We start from the raw sequence: 24,047 nt of genomic DNA, 5'->3' as shown, positions 1-24,047 counted from the left end.
CTGGAATCAAACTCAGGGCTTGGTGAGTGCCAGGCAAGCACCCTACTAACTAAGATAATTACCCACATCTCTAACCCTAACGAAAGCATTCATGGATGTGCAAACAAGTAAACATGTGTGGGAATTAGGCCCAATGAGATGTCTTAATAGGAGAAAGGAAGGAAGGAACGAAGGAAGGAAGGAAGGAAGGAAAATACATGTCTTGAGGTCTGGAGAGTAGCTAAAAGCACTCGGTGCTATTGCAGAGGACCTAGGTTCACTTGCCAGCCCTCACATGGAGGATTGCAACCATCTATAACTCCAATTCCAGGGATTCTCATACCTTCTGGCTTCCACAAGACCAAGTATACCTGTGATATGCATGCACACATGCAGGAAAAACTGTCATAAGCATAAAAATAATCTTTAAAAGCACTTTCCATGCAAAATTGACAACTTAATTCCATCCCCAGATGCCATGGTGGAGGGAAAGAAACAAGTCACAAAGGTTGTCCTCTAGAGGCTAGAAAGGTAGCTCAGTGGTTAAGAGCTGTCCTCGCAGAGGACTCAGGTTCAACGTCTAGCACCCACACGATGCTCATGTCTGTAACTCCAGTCCTAGGAGATCTCTGGCTTCCTGGGCACCGAGTATTCATACACACAAAATAAAAATAGTGTTTTAAAAACTTGCCCTCTTACCAGCACATGCTGTGGCACATAAGCGCCTCAGTCACACATTTTCGCAGCTGAGAAAACCATGTCCTGGGGATGTCAGGAAGGCAGGTGGTTGCCATAGGCAGCATAGCTGCCTTAGCATTTGTCTGGTAAGCTGGGGTGCTTCCTGTGCCTTCTAAGGGGGAAGGGCAAGGTGCAAGAGGAATAAGGAGAGGAACTCGCATCCCTTAGCCATAAGAGAGAGGAAGAGACTTGAGACATAAGCGTTCTGTTTGCTACTTCACCTAGAACCATCTATTAAATAAAAGAGAAGGACAAGTTGCTTCCAGAAGATCAGGATTCGGTTTCCAGCACGCCGCCTGTAACTCCAGTCCCAGGACATCTAATGCCCTCTTCTGTCCTCCATGGGCACTGCACAGAATTGGCGTAGAGACTTACATGCAGACAAAACACCCGTACACATAGAATAAAAAAAAAATAAAATAAAATACTTTTAGGGGAAAAGAAACAAGTGCTCCACAGGAAAGTGAGGTGGGCAAAGATATCTCGACTCAGCCATCATTCTCTCTTCTCCATCTCCAAATGCACCGGGTCTGTGCAAGTCTTCACACGTGAGGTTGATGAGCTTCCTCCCCTCACCAATTTTACTGACTCCACCCTTGACCCAGAAGTCCACTGGCCATGTTCAGAGAGACATGAGCTTCTAGGGGGAAACAAGTTTTAAATGTTGAAGAGATATCTGAAGAACTCCAAGCTTTAAACAGCCAATCTGTGGGGTTTGAAGTCCTTAAAACCCAAAGAAAATTTTACTGAACAATCCTTGTGTGTCTGTGTGTGCATGTGCATGCGTGGGTGCGTGCGTGCGTGCGTGCGTGCATGAGTTTAATGGAGCAATCCACTGAGAGGCTTTGCTTACTCTGCTCTCCATCCATGGGCATCAGGGATCCAGCAGAAGGCTTGTTTAGACATGTTTAGGTGACAAGAACAGAAGAAATAGCAAAGGTGGATAAAATATAGCTTCCGATACTGCAGTTTTAATGCAATGAAGCATATAAGGAGGGCTAAGGGGATTCTCCTTTAATAGACATTTCTTGAGCACCTACTTACTGTAGGCTACACTTTTTACACAGAACCTAAGGTCTGAAACCATTATCCCAGTAGGGATGGGTCAGAGAGTCCATCAACCAATACGTCACTTGGGAAACGTCTATACTTGGAGCTTACTTTTGTTTTGTTTATAAATGTGTATGCATGTGTGCCAGGCTGAATTTTATGTGTTCCATGTATGTGTAGGAAACTGAAGGCCAGAAGAGGGCATCAGACCTCCTGGAACTGGAGTGACAAGGACTGGAGTGGGGAGCCACGACATGGGTACTAGGAACCCCTAGTTGTTCGTAAGAGGACTAAGTACTCTTAACCACTGAGCTATCTCTTCAGCCCCCAAACTGGGTTTTCCAAGAAAAACTGCAGAAGGTGGGGGTGGGAAGGAAGAAAGGGAGAGACTTAGAGGCAGAGCGAGAGTCATTGGTATGATTGAGGCCAAGGCACCATGAGGACATGGTACGAACAGAAGCAGAGCTTCATTCTGGAAACCATGGGACAGATCCAAAGAAATAATGAGAATGACAACTTAGAAAGATGCCCTGGCTAAACTATAGATTGTGAAATCTAGGAGAGTGGAGTTGGGACCGTGAAGACTGTTTTAAGAAATAAACCACTATTTCAAACCACCAACAAGGGAGACTTCACCTACACAAACAACTGCAAGAACAGGGAGGAATGGATAAAAGCAATCGTGTGAAGGCAGGATCGGCGCCAACTCAACGTGGTAGACTGCGCTGTTTTAAGAAACTGTACTTTTTGCCTTGTACTTGATTCCATGATGGAAAATCTGAACAGTTACTTGTTCTTTGGAGGAGTGAAAATTATTTAAATCAAGGACATATATGATAATAGCAAGGGTTCCAGCAAAGGCCCATGTAAAGAAAGCCTCTGGGTGCACTTAGGCTGTTCGTAGTTAAGCATGTCTAACTGCTGAAAGTTTGGGGAAACTTACAGGAGACGTAGAATCTGCTGCTGGTAAAGCTGCATGCTTCACCATATATACCATGATTGATGGTTATCAAACAGATCCCCATGAGGGAATTACGTCATGTAAGCATATAAAGTGTAAAGAACCACGAGCAATTTTGAGAAATAAAAAAAAGAAATTTTTATTTTCTTTTTTACAAAAGTTTCCGTCAGTGCATTTTGAATTTGCCGACCATGCTGTTATAACAAAGCAAATGAAAATATAATTACAGTTAAGATACATCTATGCATATTTAAAAAGTAATATTTTAATCCGTTCATTTTCAAAAGTTGAAAGTAGAGTAAGCAATTCTTCGAAAAATAGCCATTTCCCCCTCCCCATGCAATCGCCGCGATGATTTAACAAAGAAACATAAAGTGTGCGGAGAGATGAGCGCTTCCGTGGCACTGCTACCTCGTGAAAACCCTTTATGTCTGCGACTAGGTTTAGAAACGCCTGCTCACATTTGCAAGTACTCATCACCTCTGCGGTACAACCATTAGTGTGCTCTCAGTGAAGAGGGGCTCATCCAGGGACGGGTCCTCATGTGGATGCTGGTCTCATTCTCATGGGAGGATTTGTAGATGCACAGGCAGGGGTACGCAGCATACTTAAGAGAGAACCTAAGACCATCAGGACCCTTCCCCCATTGTAGGGTTTCCTTAAATAAAAACTGTCAAGAAAATACAACCTACGTATGATTTACCAATTTTACATACAACCATTCATTCTTTTGTCCTGAGATATTAAGCAAATTTGTAAGCAGTCTATTTTCATGCAAAAAAAAACCACCCCATGATTTCCCATTCTTTACATTCGTTTTCTAGTATTTTGTATTTTAAATAGTATCCGACTTGTGCTCAATACAAGTGAAAAATAGAGAAATCCACTTATTATGGCTGAAAAATTAATAATCATTGGTTCTCTCCAGGGCAACGCGATCTGACTTTAAGTGCTGATTCGTAAGTGGCTAAAACGTTACCTGACTGTCAAACTCCCAATAGAGATCCCCAATTAGACCTATGAGGAAGGCAGGGTATGGCTACTCCTTGAACCTCTGAGTTTGAGATCCTAGGACATGGAGCTAGGCCTCCGTACCACACGTGACCAAGCTCTGCTGTTTCCAGGGGACGTCTCGATGCTTTGGATAAAGACATCTTTTGTGACAAGTGGGGGAGATGAATGTCTGTTTTAGAGACTGCTCCAACAGGGTTAATTTGTCAAAAGAGAAAAACATGTGAAAATTGGCTACACGTTTGAGTAACAAATAGATAAAAACGGCAAACACTCAACGTATTTCTGATGAAGGAGTCAAATCTCCATGGTCTCTGGACTTTAAATGGTAGCTGGTGGCCATTGGGATCGTGGCAAGTCTTAAGTACTTAGCCTTTGCTCTATACTGGCTAAAGAGAAACACAAACTTCATTTTCATCCCTTGAGATAAAATTGGGAAGTCTGAAGCAAGAGGGATTTTTCCACTGACTCATGCCCTACCACTTTCTCTTGTACTAGGTAGTGCTCTACGGAGGAGGGAGAGGACATTTAAGGCCCACTGTTTACTTTCTGAGCGCATTTGTACCCTCCCATTAAGTGTGATGGTCCCCACACAGGTTGTGAAGTTCAACAGAAGCATAAGATTTTGGGAGAAACAAACAATAAACAAAGCTTGTCTGTAATAAATCACACCTAACTACAGCGAGATGTGAATAGAAGCAGGGTAGTTTTTAAAATCGTTTGCCTAAAACTGCGCTGCTCAAAACGCTGATGGAATCCAAGTCAACTATGGGGTTTTAGTCAAGTAAGAACAATGGAAAACATTTTAAAATTTGAAATGCAAAACTCCTTGCCCTTCAAATAACATAGATATCTGAGTCAGGTAATGACGTTCAATTTTAATTGATCGAACATACATTAAACATTTAAAAAGCCAGTGCTCCTCAGATCTGGGCTTTCAAGGTGTTATTTGCCTCACCAGAAATGCATTTCAAAGTTAACGCACACAGCGCTGGAAGTGGAGCTCAGCGGAGCAGCTCTTGCCTAACCTGTGCGAGGTCCTGGTTTTGCTCCTCCGTACTGTGAAAGAAACTAATGGGCACAGAATTGCTCATTTAGTCAATGTCAAGTTAGTAGGTGCAACATTGAGTCTTCAGAGACATGATGCTCAAGGAATGTGTGGGGGGAAAAAGTACCCGGATAACTACATCAATTGAAGCTCAGGTCATGACGTGACTGAAACGTATGATCAATGACGTAGACCATCCAACAGGCCTGCCTGATGGATGATGCAGGTTCTGACTGAGAACGTTCACTCACATACATGTTGGGACCATCCAACAGGCCTGTGTGATGACGCAGGTTCCAACTGAGAACATTCACTTACGCAAATAAGTTGGATTTCCCTCAGAGCTAAGGAGTTCTTGCCCTGCCATACCCATCACAGATGCATTTGGGGAGATCATGTGACCTGCACGAGTTCTCTGCGTACTTTCAGAGTCCTGCCCCCACAGAAGAGAAATACTTCCCCAGGGACCTTGCCCCTCCTCGGGTGCACAGTTTATAGTGCTGACTGTCCATGGTATCGAGGCTTTTTGGTGACATCAGAATCTTGGCACCCAGATTTAGGGTGCAACTAAACATACAATACAATTAAGGTTTTCTGGTCGATTAGGAGCATCTGGAGTTTCTAGGAATGGAATTAGGCCATTAGCAGGGATTTCTCTATGTTGGGCTTCCATAGGTTTCTAGGGGAACTTTGAAGAAGTGCTTCTGTACCATGTCATTGAAGAGTTCTTTTATTTGGAAATAGCAGATAGTCTTCCTCTCTTTGCTTTGATGTCATAGGAAAAGAAATCGAGGTTGTTCACAATTTCAGCCGTATTGCGTTTCCCAGACCTGTCACAGACATATTGAGAGTGGGAAAGGCAAAGACTCTAGCAGAAACATGGGTATGCCGACTGTTGCCCACCCTGAGAAATCACTGAGTACCCTCCCTCAAATGTTCGCCAAGAGTCCATTTGCTGTCGCCGACAACACACATCTCTTAAGCTTGCTTATGGTAAGAAGTGCAGAGATAAATGCAACCCCTACCTATACTTCTGTACAAAGACTCTGAATGTTTCGGTGAGCTTGACAAGTGAGAAAATTACTCAACGGCCTATGGAGTTGTTAAATATGATATTTGCTTTAAGAACAGCTGCATTTCCGCTTTTCATGAGTAAAAGTAAAAATCAGTGAGGAGTTGGCATCGTGTCGGCAAAGGTGTTCACGTTAGAGGATGGGGGTCGGGTCACGTGGGAACTATCGTGTTTTGTTTTGGCGTGACTTCCTACACCTTGGTTTCAGTTTTAGGTCTGATCTAACTGTGACTGGTGACAATCGTTTATTTAATGAGGTAGTCCACGTTGCCTAGACTTTCACTGTACCTGGTTATTAGTCCACAAATAATTAAGTACAATATATCGGTTACGTTTTTTTTCTTTATGTTTAATGGAATTCTGTGAACATCGCGAATATATTACTTTAGTGGTACACAGTTCTTGAGAAAGTGTCTTGATTTGTTTTTACATTACCGTTTGCAATAATTTTTTTAGCAGCTTGCTACAATATCATTTAATAAAAATAAAGTGTACTTGGTGATGGTAGAGAAAATATTGTTAGAGACTTCTCAGGTCAGGAAAGGCTCAGTTGCAAAAAAAAATCAGGTGCTCGTTCACTCTGAGCTGTGGCATTCTGACTCCTTTCTCTCAAGAATAATTAGAATATTGCTGCAAACTTTGCTGGGCTGAGAAGGGCCTCCTTGAGCTTCACATGGAGATTGAGTACAGCTCTTCTATTTGCTTTTTGAAGTACTCTCTCAGCTCGGGCCTCTTAGCCTTTAGTGTTGGTGTCAGCAAGCCATTTTGAACTGAGAACATGTCACAATGGATGTAAATGGCTTTAACCTAAAAACCAAACGCAGAATATATCTTTAGTAGGAGTCAAACACAGCATTTGCAGCATACAGTGTCAGAGTAAACAGGCGGAGAGGAACAGGCATCGTGACTTAAGAGTACCATGCTGAGTCAAAATAATATTCAAACACATTTCAGCCTATTTGATATGTCTGAAACCCAGCCTTTCCTCTTGCCATTCACTCATTCATTCATTCATTCATTCATTCATTCTTCATTCACTCAGCAACTTGACAGACACAAACTTTGTTCTGCTAGGCACTGAGAATACAAGGAGTCCTAAATGCCAACACCCTAAGTGGTGGATAGTAGTGTTTACAGAGCAGACTGGAGGATGGTGGACAATTTTCAACATGATGAACAGAGAATGAAGAGGCCGGACCTGAGGGAGGGTAGTTAAAGTGAGGTGTAGTCAGGGACATCAGGGAAGATTTTAAAATCAGGTGAGTGTTTAAAAAAACGAGTTGAGGCCAGGTATAGTTCTTAGCTGGTGCTTGCCTACTGAGTATGATGCGTGGGTTTGTTCCCCTACATCCTGTAAAACCAGGATGTGGTGGCACAAAACCAGCACTCAGGGGTTAGAGGCAGGAAGGACAGAAGTTCAAAGTCACCGTTGGCCATATATCAAGGTGAAGTTCAGCCTAGGACACCCTATCTTAAATAAATAGTCAAGCAGCAATGAGGGGAGAGTGGGCAGGGGAGGGTTCCACAGGCGTAGTCGTCAAGAACAAAAGGATATATGACGGGATAACTAAGTGGCTTCTCATTGGTTACATAATGAAGTCAAGTGTGTTAGGGATGAGGCTAAAGGCATAGACAGGCCAATGGTGGAGAATGCCCAATTTTATTCCAAGCACAAGAGGAAAGGAGATCTCTAAAGAAAGCAATGGCACACACGCACATGAGCTGTAGAAGGAGATCTGTGGCAGAAACTGGAAGGTGGCTTTGGGGAGAGTTAAGAATAGAAGCATATGGCCCGTTCATTGGAGGCGAGACAATACATACAGAGCAGAGGCAGACGCAGAGATAGGCAAGCGACTCAGAATGAATCGGAGCTAGGACAGGGACAAGACACAGTGTGGAGGGAGGCTGCCGTGAGGATTCCTCAGATGGCTGCCTAGGGATGATGTAATTTTTACAAAGACTGCAAAAAGAAATGAGGGGCATAATGAATTAAATCAATATTCTACTGTGGGCATTCTTTTTTTTTGAGTCAGGATCTCATGTAGCTCAGACAGTCCCTATATACCATGGAGCTGTGCATGACCTAAAATGTATGCTGTCCCTTCCCTCTCCTCAGGGCTGGGATGACAGGTGCACATCTCCGCACCTGGTTTCTGTAACAGAAGGGTTAGAGCCCAGGGCTTTGTGTATCCCAGGCAAGTGCTCTACCAACTGGGCTACATCCCTAACCTGTGCCATGAGCTTTTGTCAGGCCTTTTAGAGAGGCGCATGGAAGGAGCTGACCTAGTGTTCTCGCTGCTGCCTTCTCTGAGGCAGAGCTCAGGCTCCTCAGACAGTCCCTTTGTGAGGTGGACTGTGTACGAGAGAGGATGGAGGGATGGTTGAGGGTGTCTCCTACGACTTCTGTCATGTGCGGGTCCAACAGGAAGACTTCCAGGCAGTTGTCTGAGAATATTACATCTGAATTAGGGCTGGACATGTGAGTGGTGTGACAGACATTGTGTCCTGCTAACTAGGGCCAAATTAAGTGATTTCTCCTGAGATGATAATGCACTCGTATTATTAAACATTGTTCTAACACATACTTTAAAAATTATATCAAAGTGTGTGTGTGTGTGTTAAAATATACAGAGAATCAGATATAGTTCTAGGTAACTAACGCTCATTGAGCACCTACAGCATGTTGGGTACTGTGTTTGGCATCAGGGATACAAAGAAAAACAAATAGTTCTACAGTTCAACGAGAGACGCTAGCATTTGACAGAACTGAGCGGGGATGAGCGCTGGGGGAGGACTAACAGTTGCTCTTCTGATCTCTGTGCTCCACTGCCCCCATGCTAATGGAACCCTGACTTAGTTGGGTCCAGAATCCATGCCATGACCATCTTCTCTGATTTCTCAGCCCTGCTTTGCAGCTAGAGGATAGCCTTAAGACCCGTATTTGGTTACTAGTGAAGAAAAAGAATTGTTCCCTAATAGAAAAAATTCAGGCACAGCTACTTCTATTTCCTCTCCCCTTTCTTCCTTGAATGTGAGCAGTGTTGAGAGCTATTGCAGGCCCCTTGCCACCCTGGGGTGAAAAGCCAACGTACTAAGAGTTGAGAGAAGTGGAGAGACAGGAGGAGTTCAGGACCTGTACCTACCTGGGATCATCCATCTTTCCACTTATGCAAAGAAGGAAAACCCAGTAGGTCGGGAGTTGGCATTTCTTTCTGATACGCCACATACCCTAGGCTTGGCAGGGTTTGAGCTGCGTTTCATTGTTATGTTTCCCCTCATTGCTATGACTAAAATACCTGACAGAATCAATGTAAAGGGAGACCAGTATCTCCTGGCTCCAGGTTTCAGGGGGATTGAGTTCCTTGTGGCAGGGAAGTCGACACAATGGCTCCATCAGTGGCATCGGGAGAGAGGCTGTAACTTGTTCACATGATGGCAGATGAGAAAGACCAGAACAAGAAAGCAGAGAAATTAGACCAGAACAAGAGGTGTTTGTTCAAAGACTTCAGGGACCTACTTCTGCCAGTCGGGTCTCACTTCTTAAAAGATCTGTGACCTTTTCAAGATAGTACTATGGGTTGGAAACTGAGGGCTCAAAATATGAACCTGTGAGAGACAGAGTTCTTTAAAAAGGTCTGTTTGAGCTGAACTGTGAACAGGAAGTCTGTGAAGACCAGAAGAGGGCATCATATCCCTTGGAACTGGAGTTACAGTTATGAGCTTCCTTATGGGTGCTGAGAATCAAAACTAGGTTTTTTAGAAGAGCAACAATTTCTCTTAACCATTAAGCTACCTTTCCAAGTCCGTATGTATGTATGTATGTATGTATGTATGTATGTATGCATGTATGCATGTGTGTATGTATACATGTATGTATATGTATATATGTATGTATATGTGTATGTACGTATGTGTATGTATGCATGTATACATGTATGCATGTATGTATGTATGTGTGTATGTATGTATATATGTATGTATGTATAGATGGATGGATTTTCTGAGACACGTGTCTCTCACTATGCATCCCTGGTTGGCCTGCAACTCACTATGTAGACTCACAGAGGTGGACCTGCCTCTCTGCCTCCCGAGTGTGCTACCACACCTGGGTTTTTCCAACTTTTAATACATTTTATAGAAGAAATAGAAAGAGAATGCCTAATATTAGCCTTCTGTCTTGAAACTTGTCATTGAAATGATATTTATAGAAGTTTCATTTTTTAAAAAAAGCATAACATTCAAACATTGCATTGGAAAGTAAGACCTTCAAAGTCTCCAATTATTTTCTCTTCTAAGAACATGAACTTCCCAGGGGCTGGAGAGATGGTTCCTTGGTTAAGAGCATTGGCTGCTTTTCCAGAGAACCCAGATTCCATGGCCAGCACCCCTTGGCAGCTCACAACCATCTGCCACTTCATACCCAGGGGATGTTACCCCCTCTGCTGATCCCTGAGGGAACTGCACACACATGGTGCATGGACATATATTCAGGCAAAACACCCATACCCATAAATAAAAAAAATATATAAAATCTCAGAAACTTAAAAAGGCAACAACGAAATCAAACTTCCGTATTCTGAAGAACCATACCGCTTGAAGGTCTTCAAAGGTATTAACTTGCTTTTGCTTGTAGATAATAAACAAAAAATAAATCATTTAAGATGGAAGATGGAAAGAAAGATCAACGTGTCCTCGAATCAGGGAAATGATAAATCCATCTCTAAACTGATTCTGCAAGTATCCATTCCAATGAGAAGCAACACGACATGGCTGAAAGGTTCACTGATTAGAAGTTGAAAAAAATCTTCATGTCATACTTCACTTTGTCCTGTCTGTGTAAATTAGAGAGGCCCTCAAATATCAAGAACATTATTAATTCACAATTAAATGTGCTCAAATATCTGCTAGTCATCTACTTGTCCACAGGATAGTCTAAGTGTATCCTATTTATTTGTTAATCTACTTCTTAAGATACACATCTTTTAAAGACCTCCATAAATTGCTAATGGCTGACCTGTTTCTTAGAATTGCACGTTTCTGGAAATTAGGCCACAGTAAGTCCATTTTTTCCCCTAACTCGAAGTTTAGTACAAGCAACCCTGCTCAGGAACCCTGAACTCCTAAAGTTTATAGAGGGTAACTTAAACTCTGGATGTAGTCAGGTCGTTGTTAGTGAGTTTAGAGTTGATCTTCGAGGCTGGACAGGTGGCTCAGCAGGTGAGAGCTCTCACTGCTCTTGTAGAGGACACAGGTTTTGTTCCCAGCACTCGCAACATCCTAGGGGATGGGCTCCATCTTCTGGACTCTGAGGGTACTACATACTCGTGTAGTGCTCTTAAATACATGCAGGCAAGACACCTGTAATCTTAGCCTATTAAGGCTAATCCTTAATAGCCTCCCCCCTCCCTTGAGACAAAGTCTCACTACGCAGCACTGGGTTGGCCTTGAGTCTGTGATCCTCCTGTCTTAGCCTCCCCAGAGCTAGGAAGGCAAGTGTGGCCACATCATTGGTTGACGGTTTGTTTGTATTTTTGTTTGTTTGTTTGTTTCTTTCTTTCTTTCTTTGGGATAAGGTCTTAGAGCCTCAGTTGGTCTGGAACTTGCTTTGTAGTTGGGACAGCCTTGAATTTCGGATCTCTCTGCATCTACTTTCCATGTGCTTGGATTATATAAACACACTGCCTCCCTGCCTCGTGTACACGGTGCTGGGGATCGAATCCAGGGCTCCATACTAGGCAGCTACTCGCCAATTAGATCACACCCTCAGCCTCTGGTCATTTATTTTTGAAAAGGAAAAAGACCAAGACAAGCATGGACTGTGGATCAATTGGGACAGCTTCTGTGAAGGGCAGCCTGTGTCTGGAGTGCACCTTCCGATGGACAGGAACCCTGCCGTTTGTTCTGCTGTGGTCAGCTGAGGCTGCTCCGTGTGCTGGGGAGGATGGCACAGAGCAGTGCGGACAGAATGACAGAGAAGATCAAGACAACTTTGGCAATGACGCCGAAGACCTCTGGGATGCCACATGACTTTCCTGCATCTGAGGTTGCCATGGTTAGGGCAGATTATTAGAGTAGAAACTACACAGGGTATGTGGAAACTCAAGAACTTTCTTTCTCATTAGTGCTCTAACCAAAGGCAATGGAGACTTTAAGGTTCCTAATCAAAATCTCTCTCTCTCTCTCTCTCTCTCTCTCTCTCTCTCTCTCTCTCTCTCTCTCTCTCTCCCTCCTCCTTCCTCCCTCCCTCCCCTCTCACCCCAGAGTAGGTTTTATCATTGTGTCCTGTGCAGGTCATGCAGCTTTGCACCAACAGATGGCGTGCAGGGCTTAGGAATTCGCAAGGCTGTCACCAGGTGCAGCCCCAGCTGGTCCTTTAATTGCCCCAGACTGCAGGGTCTGGAACCTCTCCGGGGTAGCCCCTGAACCACATGACCGAGTGTGATCCAGTCATGCAGATCCCCATTAAGGAAAGACCACAAAATAAGTTCTACCAGATCTGGAAATTGAAATAACCACACTGGCAAAAAAATGAACCTTCCACTCTGAAAGTACCACAAGCAGCCAGCGTGCTTGGGAGTCAGGCTTTAGCTGAAACGTTTACTGACAAAGCAAAAGTTTGTTTCTCAGTAAAGTTGGTTAAATTTAAACATCTGTCCCAAGAGAAGAACAATCTTCAACGCTGAAGCTGTGTTTAGATTCCTTCAGCTTGAAATGAAGAAATTAGAACCTTAGCTGGATATCGTAGGTAGCTCACACCTGTAATCCTAACTTCCAGAGGCTGTGACAGGAGAATTGCAGTAAGTTCAGGACCAGCCTGGGCTACATAATAAATAGCAGGCCAGACTGCTCTGACCTGAAACCACTATAGCCTGAGACTCTGTCCAAAACCAAGCAACACAACAATAAAAAAAGAAATCTTTGTACATAAACATTTTAATTCAGATTTAACATAAGAATTTTACATTTAAAACCAACTTTAAAATAGTTGTAGGCTATCGTCAAAACAGCGTACAAAATTTAAAACTTCGTATAAGCCTTGCAGACCCCTCATGCTATATTTTTTGGGAAATTTTGATGGAAAACATGTTTGTTTGCTTGTTTGTTTTTGAGACAGGGTCTCTCTACAGAGCCCTTGCTGTCCTGGAACTATGTAGATCAGGCTGGCCTTAAATTCATAGAGCGCCACCTCCCGAGTGCTGGGATTAAAGGCGTGTGCCACCAAACCCTTTGAAAAAAGCAGTTCTTGAAAAAAATTGTTACATTTATTCACCCCCCCACCTCTCTGTGTGTAAACAAGTGTGTGCATAGAACGCATGTATGAATATGAACATACATGTGTGGAGTTCAGAGGTCAACTCATTATATGAGACTCAGGAACTGAACTCAGGTCATCTGGTGTGACAATAAGCACCTTTACTTGCTGAGCAATCTCCCTGTCCCCAAAGGACAATTGTGAATGCTGATTTTATAAAAGACAGTTATCTCACAATCCAAAGGATAAAATTTTTATCAGCGTGTTACTATTTTCTGCTTGGAACCTTCTCTCTGGCTTTTACTTAAGAGCATAAACGCTAACAGGAAGGTGGACTGAGCATGCTCAGTCCTGAGCCCGGCTACAGAGAGTCTCAGAGGAACTGAGCGTCCTTTGTTCGCAGGTGCTTTGTTTCTTCCTCCTTTGCAAAAGGCCACTGGGCTGATAGTGTCCTCCCAGCAAGTAAGCTTGCCTGCAGCTGCTAAGACAGCAGTGCCCGTAAAAGTAAAAATAAGATAGGGTGCCTGGGAGCCCGACCAGGCCCACGTGATCCACCAGTGACAGCAAGGCTTCTATTTCAGCCTTATGATTGCCTGTGGTTATAAGGGCAACAAGCACGGCCTTACTTGTCCAGCGACCTATTTTAGCTCAGGAGCGGGAGATTGCAGTTGGGTCAAACAGCCCTTCAGGGGCTCTTTTTGTGTGTAGCTTTCTAGCTGGCCACATACCAGACAGGGAGAGAGCCTGGGTCAGGGCCATGGTGCTTCTATGCAAAGGGTTATAACGGATGTGAGAAAGGTCATGGTTACCTGTTCAAAAGAATGCAGTCCACTTTCTTTCCCCAACATCACCATGTCATCCAGAATGGCTTTCTTCAATTCCTGAATTGAACCATGTAAGTGAAACAATAACACAGAAAAAACAGGGATGGGGGCGGGGTGAGGATAGAGGGACCAGTGACGGAGCGGACACATGCTCTCTTGGTCCCTTCCCTGCTGAGGGTAACCTGGCGCCATGCCAATCGATACCTCTCTCCAGGAGAAAGGGGGCAAATGTGGGTGGGTTGGGGCATGCTTTAAGTGGTCGGTTGGAAAGGCTGCCACCCCTATGCAAGCTCAGGGCTCACGGAGGGAGTGTAGGACCAGAGGCACCAGGCTATGTCTGCTGCTGAAACAAACAGCAACCTTTCCTAGATGTATGATAAGACAATTCCTTGATGGTGGGAGTGGGGGATGCTATAAGCGGAAAGAGCTGTGGTACTGTTTCTGTTCTACCGCTGCCTCTTAACCCAGTACACAAGAGCTCCACCCTCCCCTGGCAAGGGCACAGCCAGTGGGTCCGAGAGCCTGTCTTCACATCTGACTCTGCTGTGAACCAGCTGTGTGGTCTGGGACAAGTCATCTCCTCTTAGCTCCCTTCCAAGCTCTGGAGCAGTGAAGTCGGATGAACTTTGTGTGATTGCTCCTGGTCCCGAGAACCCAATGGATTACTCCATTTCTAAAAGAGCAGGGATGTCTTCAACAACCACACGAGGACAAATCTCTGATTCAGGGTTCCTACAATGTGTAAAGTGATACCAGACACCTCTTATGAACTTAGATTTCACAGCTGTCAGCTCTTCTGTCCTCTTGTTATGTGACTTATAAAACACTCAGCAGCCTGTCAGGAGGCACCCGGGGGTACGGGGGTACAGACCTTACTTTTGCAGAGTTCCTGGTAGTTCCCTCCGATTCCTTTCTTCTGAGCCCAGCAAGGCATGACTTCAGGGTCGGGCACAACAATGCCAACCAGAAAGGCCTACAAAGCCCACCAGAAAAGCACGGTCATGAGGTCATGACAAAAGCTTTCAGAGCTCTCATTTGTGGTCCAGCATTAAAAATAATCTCTTGGCATTCTCAGACTCCACCTTTTCCTAAAAATAAGTCTACAGTTATGAAACGTTTATTCGGAGGTTATAAAACACTTCCACTTGTGTGCCATGTGGTCCTGCCTGATCATGCCTGGCATGGGCCTGATCAGTGGTTAAGTATTTGGTTAGCCTGCCTGAGGCCTTGAGTTCAAGCTCCCATTCCAAAAGCCAAAAGTTAAATGCATGAGCGCGCGTGCGCGCACACACACACATACACACACACACACACACACACACACACACACAACTTCTAACATACCCCCAGATTTTCATGTCAACCTCAGATCTGCACATCTTGGAGGATGCTAATCTAACAACTTTATTGATCCAAATTCTGTGAGCCAAAACATCTCCCAGAACTTCCAATGCATTCATGAAGAACCATTTTTTATTTATTTATTTATTTATTTATTTATTTATTTATTTATTTTGGTTATTTTCTTTAAAAGTGATTTAAGGCTCAGTTATATAAACAGATGTGCAGGATGGAGTCAGTAACTCTGATACCGTGGCTTATCTTTTTGGTCTTTCTGACCGTGACCTAAATGATATTGACAGCAAATGTCTTAATACTGACAAGCAATATTATCATCCGTAACATTCCTTGCATTGCTATATTAATTTACCTACACAATTGATTTGCATATTAAAAATTGAAACAGCAGTGCTTAGAGGTTGGTGTATCTCAGTGTTCTCAGTGGTAGAGTACCTGCTTAGCATGCAGTAAGGCCCTGCGTTCAACCCACAGCAACATACACACACACACACACACACACACACACACCACACATATGCACACACACCACACACACACACCACACACACCCATGCACACACACACACACACACAATCAGAAAAGCAAAATTACTGAATTTTTATTTAATATCTTATTTCAAGAAACCCCTCCTTGGAAGTTAGTGGGCATACATTAAAAGTTAGTGGAGGTATCTATTTCTACGTCTTCAAGGAACTCACTTGCCCTAACTGCAATTAACCAAATCCTAAGTAATTAAGATTTCTTCTGCGTTTTCGCTTTGAGACTGAGGCTGCCCTCAAACTCACGATCCTTTTGCCTCTGCATGCATCACCCATCCTGGTTTTAAGTGGTGCTGGGAGCAGAAAGCAGGACTTCCTGCCCGCCAGGCAAGTGATCTGCTCAGTGAACTAGATTCCCAAGCCCCAAAATTTCTCTTTTGAAAAGGAATTTTCCCTCTTGATTAGAAATGTATGGGTGAATCCTAGTGGTTGACTAGAAATCAAAATGCAATCTGGACGTTCTGGCAGGCCATGCGCGGGAGCGCTGGAGCAGTGGTGCTCACCTTTAAGCTGTCCCCATGGACGTAGATTTGCGCTACAGGCTCACTTCGGATGTAGATGTTCTCTATCTTCTCTGGCGCAACGTATTCCCCCTGAGCAAGTTTAAATATGTGCTTTTTCCGATCGATGATTTTAAGCGTTCCCTCCTGTGGAGTGGCACAGACAGCTTCCTAAGACAGCGCTCCCACTTGCGAGCTGGAGCCGCCCCTCCTCCGTGCAGACTTACCCTGTACACCCCAGCACCCCAGAGCTGCTGCGCTCTGTGTCCACAGAGATGTTGCATGGGGTTTGATGGAGCCATCACCCACCACATGCCAGTTCTGCGTCCACCATCCCTTCTTCTGTATGGGCCCTAACGGGCCTTCCTACTTACCCCGACCCCCTCAACCCCCGCCTCCCGCCCTCTGAAGTAGGCATTCTTCTGCCTCTACTCAGATCCATGCCTGACCCACCAGGGATCCTCTTGCCGAGGCCCATACTTCAGCTGCACCTTTTCTCACCAACATCCCCAGATCCACTCTCTTTGACCTCGTTAGAATCTATTTCCCCAGCTACTGCCTCAACCCCGAAGTGCTCTTGCAGTCTCCTGGTTGAAAGCAGATTCCTCAGAGAGCCCGTGCTTCCACCCGGTCACTAGATCATCTTCCCAGCATCCACTGGCAGGGAGGGCAGGGAATGAGTGCTGGTGCCAGTGGTCTCTGGGACTCTATTCGCCTCACTGACCCTGGGACCTTTTTGAGTTCCTGGGGTGATGAATTGATATATAGCCCATGAATGTTGTTCTTTCCTTATTATCTCTGGGAACAGCGCACCAGAAATAGACATTTCCATGTGCTTAAGTTGATGGCTAGATCTCTTCATGGGCTCCCAGATCTCGCCATGGTCAAGTGACTCCTGTCAGGCTGTGAAAATCTGTCCACCTAGAATATAGCTCAGAGTCTTTGAGATCATTGTCCTCTAGTCTGCCTTAGCCTGGGGTCATCCCTGTCTTCCTCACCTCTCTCTCTCTCTCTCTCTCTCTCTCTCTCTCTCTCTCTCTCTCTCTCTCTCTCTCGCTCGCTCTCTCTCTCTCTCTCTCTCTCAGCTCAGGCCCATCAATCCTCACTAGTAGACTCCCTCATGCTCACCTCTTTTTCCTCCTCCCATGGAAACCAACCACTTCCTGAGCAGACAGACTCCTGCACACCCTCCATCCTCACGCCATGTTTGGACCTCCTGTACCAGAGCATCTCTCCAGGAAAGGAAAAGAAAACAGGGCCTGTTTTTTTCTCAACACTAGGGCTGAATCCCCATGCTTCCCCTGCCTAGCTTCTTTGGTCATCATAGCAACAGCTGGCTCTTGTCAGCTCTGCTCTCTAGTGAAGAGAATGAGGGTCCAGTTAACTGGTCCTCATTAGTCGGGAATTAGTTGACTCCTCCAACAGCCACAGGGGCTAGGAAGAGAGGACTCAGGGTTGAGACCCAGTACTCTCTGGATTAGAGGACTTCATCTATTACTATAAAACGGTAAGTTTTAAATGCACAGATGTTTCTTAAATATAAGCACTGAAGCCTTGCATATGGGCTTCTAGAAAACGGGTCAAAAAAAAAAAAATAGGTCACAAACATTGCCTGTCTGCTCATTCAAGTCAGCGGACACCAAAACCGGAGTCGTAGCTCAGGAGAAAAATTACAGATTGACCTCGTTCATGGAGAGACAAAAAGGGCACAGGCACATGTATGCAAGAGAGACACATCACAGCCATGACAAACGTAAGCCACGAATGCACAGTCAGCTGACGGGGAAGACATGGAAAGAATAAACACTCATTCCAAACACAAGAGCAGCTTCAATGAAGGTTCAGCCCTGACTTAGAAGTGATGGTAACTTGATTCTGACTTCATGGCTGCTGGCCGCTGTTCGCGTGTTTTGGGTCTGAGCACCTCAGCTGCTTCTCAGGAGTTTATTCAGTCACTTCCTGCCATGCCCTGGAAGGGTGGCTTCACTCAGGTTCAGTGCCTCAAATCTGAGTACTTACTGTTCTGAGACATATATAGGATTTCTTTATGAAGACATGTATAGTATTTTTTTTAATGAAAAAACAGTATAGGAGCTGGGCATTATGGTACATGTCTGTAATGCCAACAGTAGGGAGGCTGAGTCAGGAGGATGGCAGCACATTTGAGTTCAACCAGGGCTATTCAAGAACCCATCACCATCATCACCATTGTCACTACCACCACCATTATCCTCATCATCACCACCACAAATACATAAAAGCGAAAAATGGTGAAATCGATTGCAGGGCCTTGAGTCTCAATCATCCTTGGTTTCTGGGACAACCCTCCCTCCAAGGGTGTCCATGCCCCATAGGCCTCTCCGACTCCTCTCCTCTGTGGGCCTTCTGTTGGAGGTGACTGTCTGCTGATCCTGGCCTGTCTCTTCCAGTCTTTCTTACCCTCTTGGCCTAAGAGTGAGGTCCAGTGAGTACCTGTCCTCTGCTTCTTCCCTTAACCCTACTCACGCCAAAAATAAACATAAAAACAAAAAACACATGTCTTCCCAGAGCAGAGCTCCTGCCCCAGGGCATACACTGGAGACTTGTCCTTGTCTGCTACATGCATGAAAGTTTCTCAAAGGCCCAAAGTGCACAGGCCCAAGCACAGGCAAATTCGCTCATCTGGCCCAGAGCCAGGGAGGCCTTAGGATCACTCATGTACTGATAAACGCAACACCTCAGATTCTAACCAAACAGCAGCAACCTTCCGGACACACAGAGTGACACCAGGCAAGGGCTCAGGTGTTGGCAATAGCGTCCTGCCCTCCCCCAAAATGTTTGTGTGAGTGTCTGATACCTGCCAGGCACTGTGCTAAGCGCTTTGTAGCTATGACCTCATTCATTCCTTGTGACAGCATCCAAGGCAACATCCTTGTAGAGGCAAAGAACCTTATTATCCTCATTTTTACAATAAGGAAATGTGGACAAGAAAGATGGTTTAGTGAGTAAGGCTTGGGACTTGAATTTGATCCCCAAGACTCTCATGGTAGGAGGAGAGAATCAATGCGTGCAAGTTGTCCTCTGACCTCATGATCACCATGAGGTGAGTACACACACACACATACACACACACAGGTACACACACACACACACACACACACACACACACACGTACACAGAAGAAAGAAGAAAGAAAGAAAGAAAGAAAGAAAGAAAGAAAGAAAGAAAGAAAGGAGGGAGAGAGATAGAAAGAAATACAGAAAGACAGAAAGAAGGAAGGATGGACAGAAAGAAAGAAAGAAAGAAAGAGAGAGAGAGAGAAAGAAAGGAAGAAAGAAAGAAAGACAGACTTTTTTAAATGAGAGAATGGGGCAAATTTGTTTGGGCTAAAAAGCTGGGAGGTATAACCGAAGAATGCTATGAAGATTTAGTTTCTTATTCTATACCCTGTAGCCCAAAAGAGGAGTGTAGCGGGCTGGAGAGATGGCTCAGTGGTTAAGAGCACCCAACTGCTCTTCCAGAGGTCATGAGTTCAATTCCCAGCAACCACATAGTGGCTCACAACCATCTGTAAAGAGATCCGATGCCTTCTTCTGGTGTGTCTGAAGACAGCGACAGTGTACTTATATATAATAAATAAATAAATCTTTAAAAATAAAAAGAGGAGTGTAGCTTTGCTCAAGGTGCTAAAAATGACTTCCAGCAGAGTCAAAGGAACTGAAGTATCCCTTATCTATCAATGCCAAGAAACCAATCCCTTTTCCAGAAACCAATCTCTCAGTGGTTGCCCCTGCTGTGGTGGTTTGAATGAAAATGGCCCCTATAGAAACTGGAAAATATCATCCTGAGTGAGGTAACCCAATCACAGAAAAACACACATGGTATGCACTCATTGATAAGTGGCTATTAGCCCAAATGCTTGAATTACCCTAGATGCACAGAACACATGAAACTCAAGACGGATGATCAAAATGCGAATGCTTCGCTCCTTCTTTAAAGGGGGAACAAGAATACCCTTGGCAGGGAATAGGGAGGCAAAGTTTAAAATAGAGGCAGAAGGAACACCCATTCAGAGCCTGCCCCACATGTGGCCCATACATATACAGCCACCCAATTAGACAAGAGGATGAAGCAAAGAAGTGCAGGCCGACAGGAACCGGATGGAGATCTCTCCTGAGAGACACAGCCAGAATACAGCAAATACATAGGCGAATGCCAGCAGCAAACCACTGAACTGAGAATGGGACCCTCGTTGAAGGAATCAGAGAAAGGACTGGAAGAGCTTGAAGGGGCTTGAGACCCCATATGAACAACAATGCCAACCAACCAGAGCTTCCAGGGACTAAGCCATTATCCAAAGACTATACATGGACTTACCCTGGACTCTGACCTCATAGGTAGCAATGAATAGCCTAGTAAGAGCACCAGTGGAAGGGGAAGCCCTGGATCCTGCTAAGACTGAACCCCCAGTGAACTAGATTGTTGGGGGGAGGGCGGTAATGGGGGGAGGATGGGGAGGGGAACAACCATATAGAAGGGGAGGTGGAGGGGTAAGGGGGATGTTGGCCTGGAAACCGGGAAAGGGAATAACAGTTGAAATGTAAATAAGAAATACTCAAGTTAATAAAGAAAAAACGGAAAAAAAAAAAAAAGAAAATAAAAGAAAATGGCTCCTATAGGCTCAAGGGAGTGGCTTTATTGGGAGGCATGGTCTTTTTGGGGTAGATGTGGCCTTGCTGGGAGAAGTGTGTCACAGGAGGTAGGCTTTGGGGTTTCAGAAGCCCAAGCCAGCTCCACTGGCTGTCTCTCTTCCTGCTGTCTCCTTATCTGGATGTAGAACTTTCAGCTACCTTACCAGCACCATGTCTGCCTGCACGCTGCTATGCTTCCCACCGTGATGGGAATCAACCTTGGAACCGTAAGCCATCTCCAATTAAATGTCTTCCTTTATAAGAGTTTTTGTGGTCATAGTGTCTCTTCACAGAAATAAAACCCTAACTACACACTGACTTTCTCAGATCTTCCCAAGAAATGCACCTTCTTCTACTTAGCCACCGGTCTCCACACACCAACCTTTCCTGGATTCCATGAGGGATAGGACGTTGTTTTAAGGAAGGCCCAAGTCCCGCCCTCCACACAGCCCATTGTCACTTTCATTGGGACAATGGGAGCAGGAAACTTGGGACAAGGTTGGGGCACATTCGGACAGGTGTCCCCTCAGCGAGCTGGTTTCGCACACCCACTCATCACTGACACGACATGTGGAACACCAGCCTTCAAACCTACATACCGGCAGCCATTTTCCAATGTCTCCCGTGTGAAGCCAGCCGTCACTGTCCAGGGCCTCCTTTGTCCTGTCCTCGTCTTTTAAGTAGCCTTTGAACACATTTGGTCCTTTCACACAGATCTGTGGGAGCAAATGCATGGCTTTGCTCAGTCAGGATTTAAGAGATCCAACACTGACAGGCCGTCAGCGGGCACAAGAGAAAATGTGCTCTCCGTCTGCTGGAAGGCCATTGTGGAGCTTGTGACAGGTCCAGAGGGTGTGAAGCACCCCTCTGCTGTCTCTGCCCTTTACCTGGTCCCCTTTGCCTTCTCTGGAGCAGTGTCTTCTTCCCTGCGCTGGCCATCCTTTCTCCACTTACCACTTCTCCCTCGTTTGCCATGAGTCCCTGACCATGAGCTCATGCTGTTTTGGGATACTCACCGAAGACACCGGTGACTGGATGTCCCTGCTAGTGGCGCTCAGGCCCTCTGCTTCACTGCTTGGCAGGAAGCCTGATTCTCCACCCACTCCCTAGGGCTGAGCAAGAGCGGCTCCGCTCGGCCCACTTCATTTGGCCTATTTGATGTATGGCCGTGTTTCTGAAGAGACAAGGTATACTGCAGCAACCTATGCCACAACAGGGTGCATTGTGAGGGAGGGGTACTTCTTTTAAAGTCCAGAAATGAAGAGTTCTTGATTTAGGATCACTCGGTCTCAGTGGCGTTGGTTGAATCAAGTATGTGGATGACTTAAAATGACTTTGCGTGCAGGTAAGGGGGGAAAATGGCTCTATGCCTATGGCTTTTTGCTTCTGCTTGGCTACACGTGACATCCACAGAAGCAAAAGGTGACATCTGAGCCTCACCTCTCCTTCTCCTTTGCTGGTCCAGTAGTTGAGTTCCTCTGCATCGACCAGCTTGATGTGGTTGCAGGGTAGAGGGGCTCCCACATGCCCTAGGGCAGAAGAACAAGGTGACACTAGTCAGTGGTTCAGCACTGATGATGTGCGACATCGCTGGGGGATGCCCAAGCACCCCAGCAGGGTGGAGCATGCCTATAACCCCAGAACTTGAGAGGTAGGCGAAACGTATCAGGAGCACAAGGTCATCCTAGGCTGCATAGTAAGTGGTTCGAGGCTAGCCTGGGTCACAAGAGGCCTTACCTCTAACAAAACAAAACAGAGCCAAAACAAAAATGGAAACAAACTCCCAAGTGGGTTAAAGCAGGGAGCTGTGGGACCAGAGTAACACACTGTTATGTAGGTGCTGTTGACAGGGACAAATCGAGGATAAAACAACACTCTGAGGAAAGCAGAGGGTGAGCTCCACACACACACACACACACACACACACACACACACACACACACACACTCACTCACACACACACAAATGATTGTTTTTGAGACAGGGTTCTCTGTGTAGCCCAGGTTGTCTTGAAATTCTCTATAGCACCCAGGCTGATCCCAGACTTGTGGTTCTGTATGTTAACTTCACCAGTCTTGTAAATTTACATTGGTAAATTTATCTACATTTATTAGTCTCTCTCTCTCTCTCTCTCTCTCTCTCTCTCTCTCTCTCTCTCTCTCTCTCTGTACAGGTACACATGCCACAGCACATGTGTGGAGGTCAGAGGATGGCTTGGAGGAGTCAGTTCTCTCCATCTTTGCATCATGTGGATTCTGGGGATTGCCAGGCTTGGTGGCACAAGCTTTTACCTCTGAACCACTCACTGATCCTTATGTTTGGTTCTTACAGAGTGGGACTAGCATATTAACCTAGCACAAACCTACATGGAGGCCCTGAGTAAGGCGGGAGTCTCATTCCACCATGCACATGGTTAGGAGGTTTTACAGTGGCGCCCACATCGAAACATCTTTCCCAGGTAGGCATGGTGGTGCACACCTGTAATAGCATCATCCAGGAGATGAGCTCGGAAGATCAGGAGACTGAGGCCAGCGTGTGCTACAGGCAGATCGTAAACTACAACTGCTATTTCTTTTCCCTTAGTCAGGCTCCTGATTGGTGCGTACAGAGACAACCTAGAGTGCTTGCTACACTGCAGATTTGGACTGAGGCCTGGGATGAGGCATCAGGGTCTGTATTTCTCACAGGCACCTAGGGCGATATTGATGCTATTGTACTTAATGTCGTGCTTAGGTAAGCAAGGGATATAAAACCAGGATGCAGTTGCTCATCCCTGGGAAAAAAAAATCAAATCCCAAAGTCTGATGATCTTATGCACTCCAGCCACAAGATCCTATCTAAGTCATTCACTGGCCCTTGTGGTCTTCACCTCATGCTGGGAAGGAAATGAAATGCTAGGCAGGTGCTGGCCAAGGTCCTGATCAGATGTGCCACGGGCATGAAAAAGAAGGCTATGGCACTTGGGTTCTCCTTTAGGAGACACATTGCCAAACCTGTGGTGATACTATACAAAGAGACATAAGTTTCCTCTCACCCAGCC

The 24,047-nt window shown here is 45.3% G+C and overlaps 1 protein-coding gene across 1 annotated transcript in view; it reads right to left on the bottom strand.

Annotated features, from left to right (window-relative positions):
* Nucleotides 1–6,183: 6,183 nt before the first annotated feature.
* Nucleotides 6,184–24,047, bottom strand: part of Acsl6 (acyl-CoA synthetase long chain family member 6) — a 58,259-nt gene continuing 40,395 nt past the window's right edge. Inside the window, exons 16-21 of the mRNA XM_032911845.1 lie at nt 22,448–22,536; nt 21,607–21,723; nt 16,341–16,484; nt 14,807–14,908; nt 13,921–13,992; nt 6,184–6,666 (exon numbers count right to left, since the gene is read on the bottom strand). Of these exons, the coding sequence (XP_032767736.1) occupies nt 6,529–6,666; nt 13,921–13,992; nt 14,807–14,908; nt 16,341–16,484; nt 21,607–21,723; nt 22,448–22,536 (662 nt within the window). The 3' untranslated portion in view covers nt 6,184–6,528. The remainder of the gene's footprint in view (nt 6,667–13,920; nt 13,993–14,806; nt 14,909–16,340; nt 16,485–21,606; nt 21,724–22,447; nt 22,537–24,047) is intronic.

This window comes from Rattus rattus, chromosome 9 (genome assembly GCF_011064425.1).
Source record: "Rattus rattus isolate New Zealand chromosome 9, Rrattus_CSIRO_v1, whole genome shotgun sequence".
Classification (NCBI taxonomy): Eukaryota; Metazoa; Chordata; class Mammalia; order Rodentia; family Muridae; genus Rattus; species Rattus rattus.
Note: the sequence above shows the minus strand (reverse complement) of the source record. Positions and strands in the feature narration are given on the sequence as shown.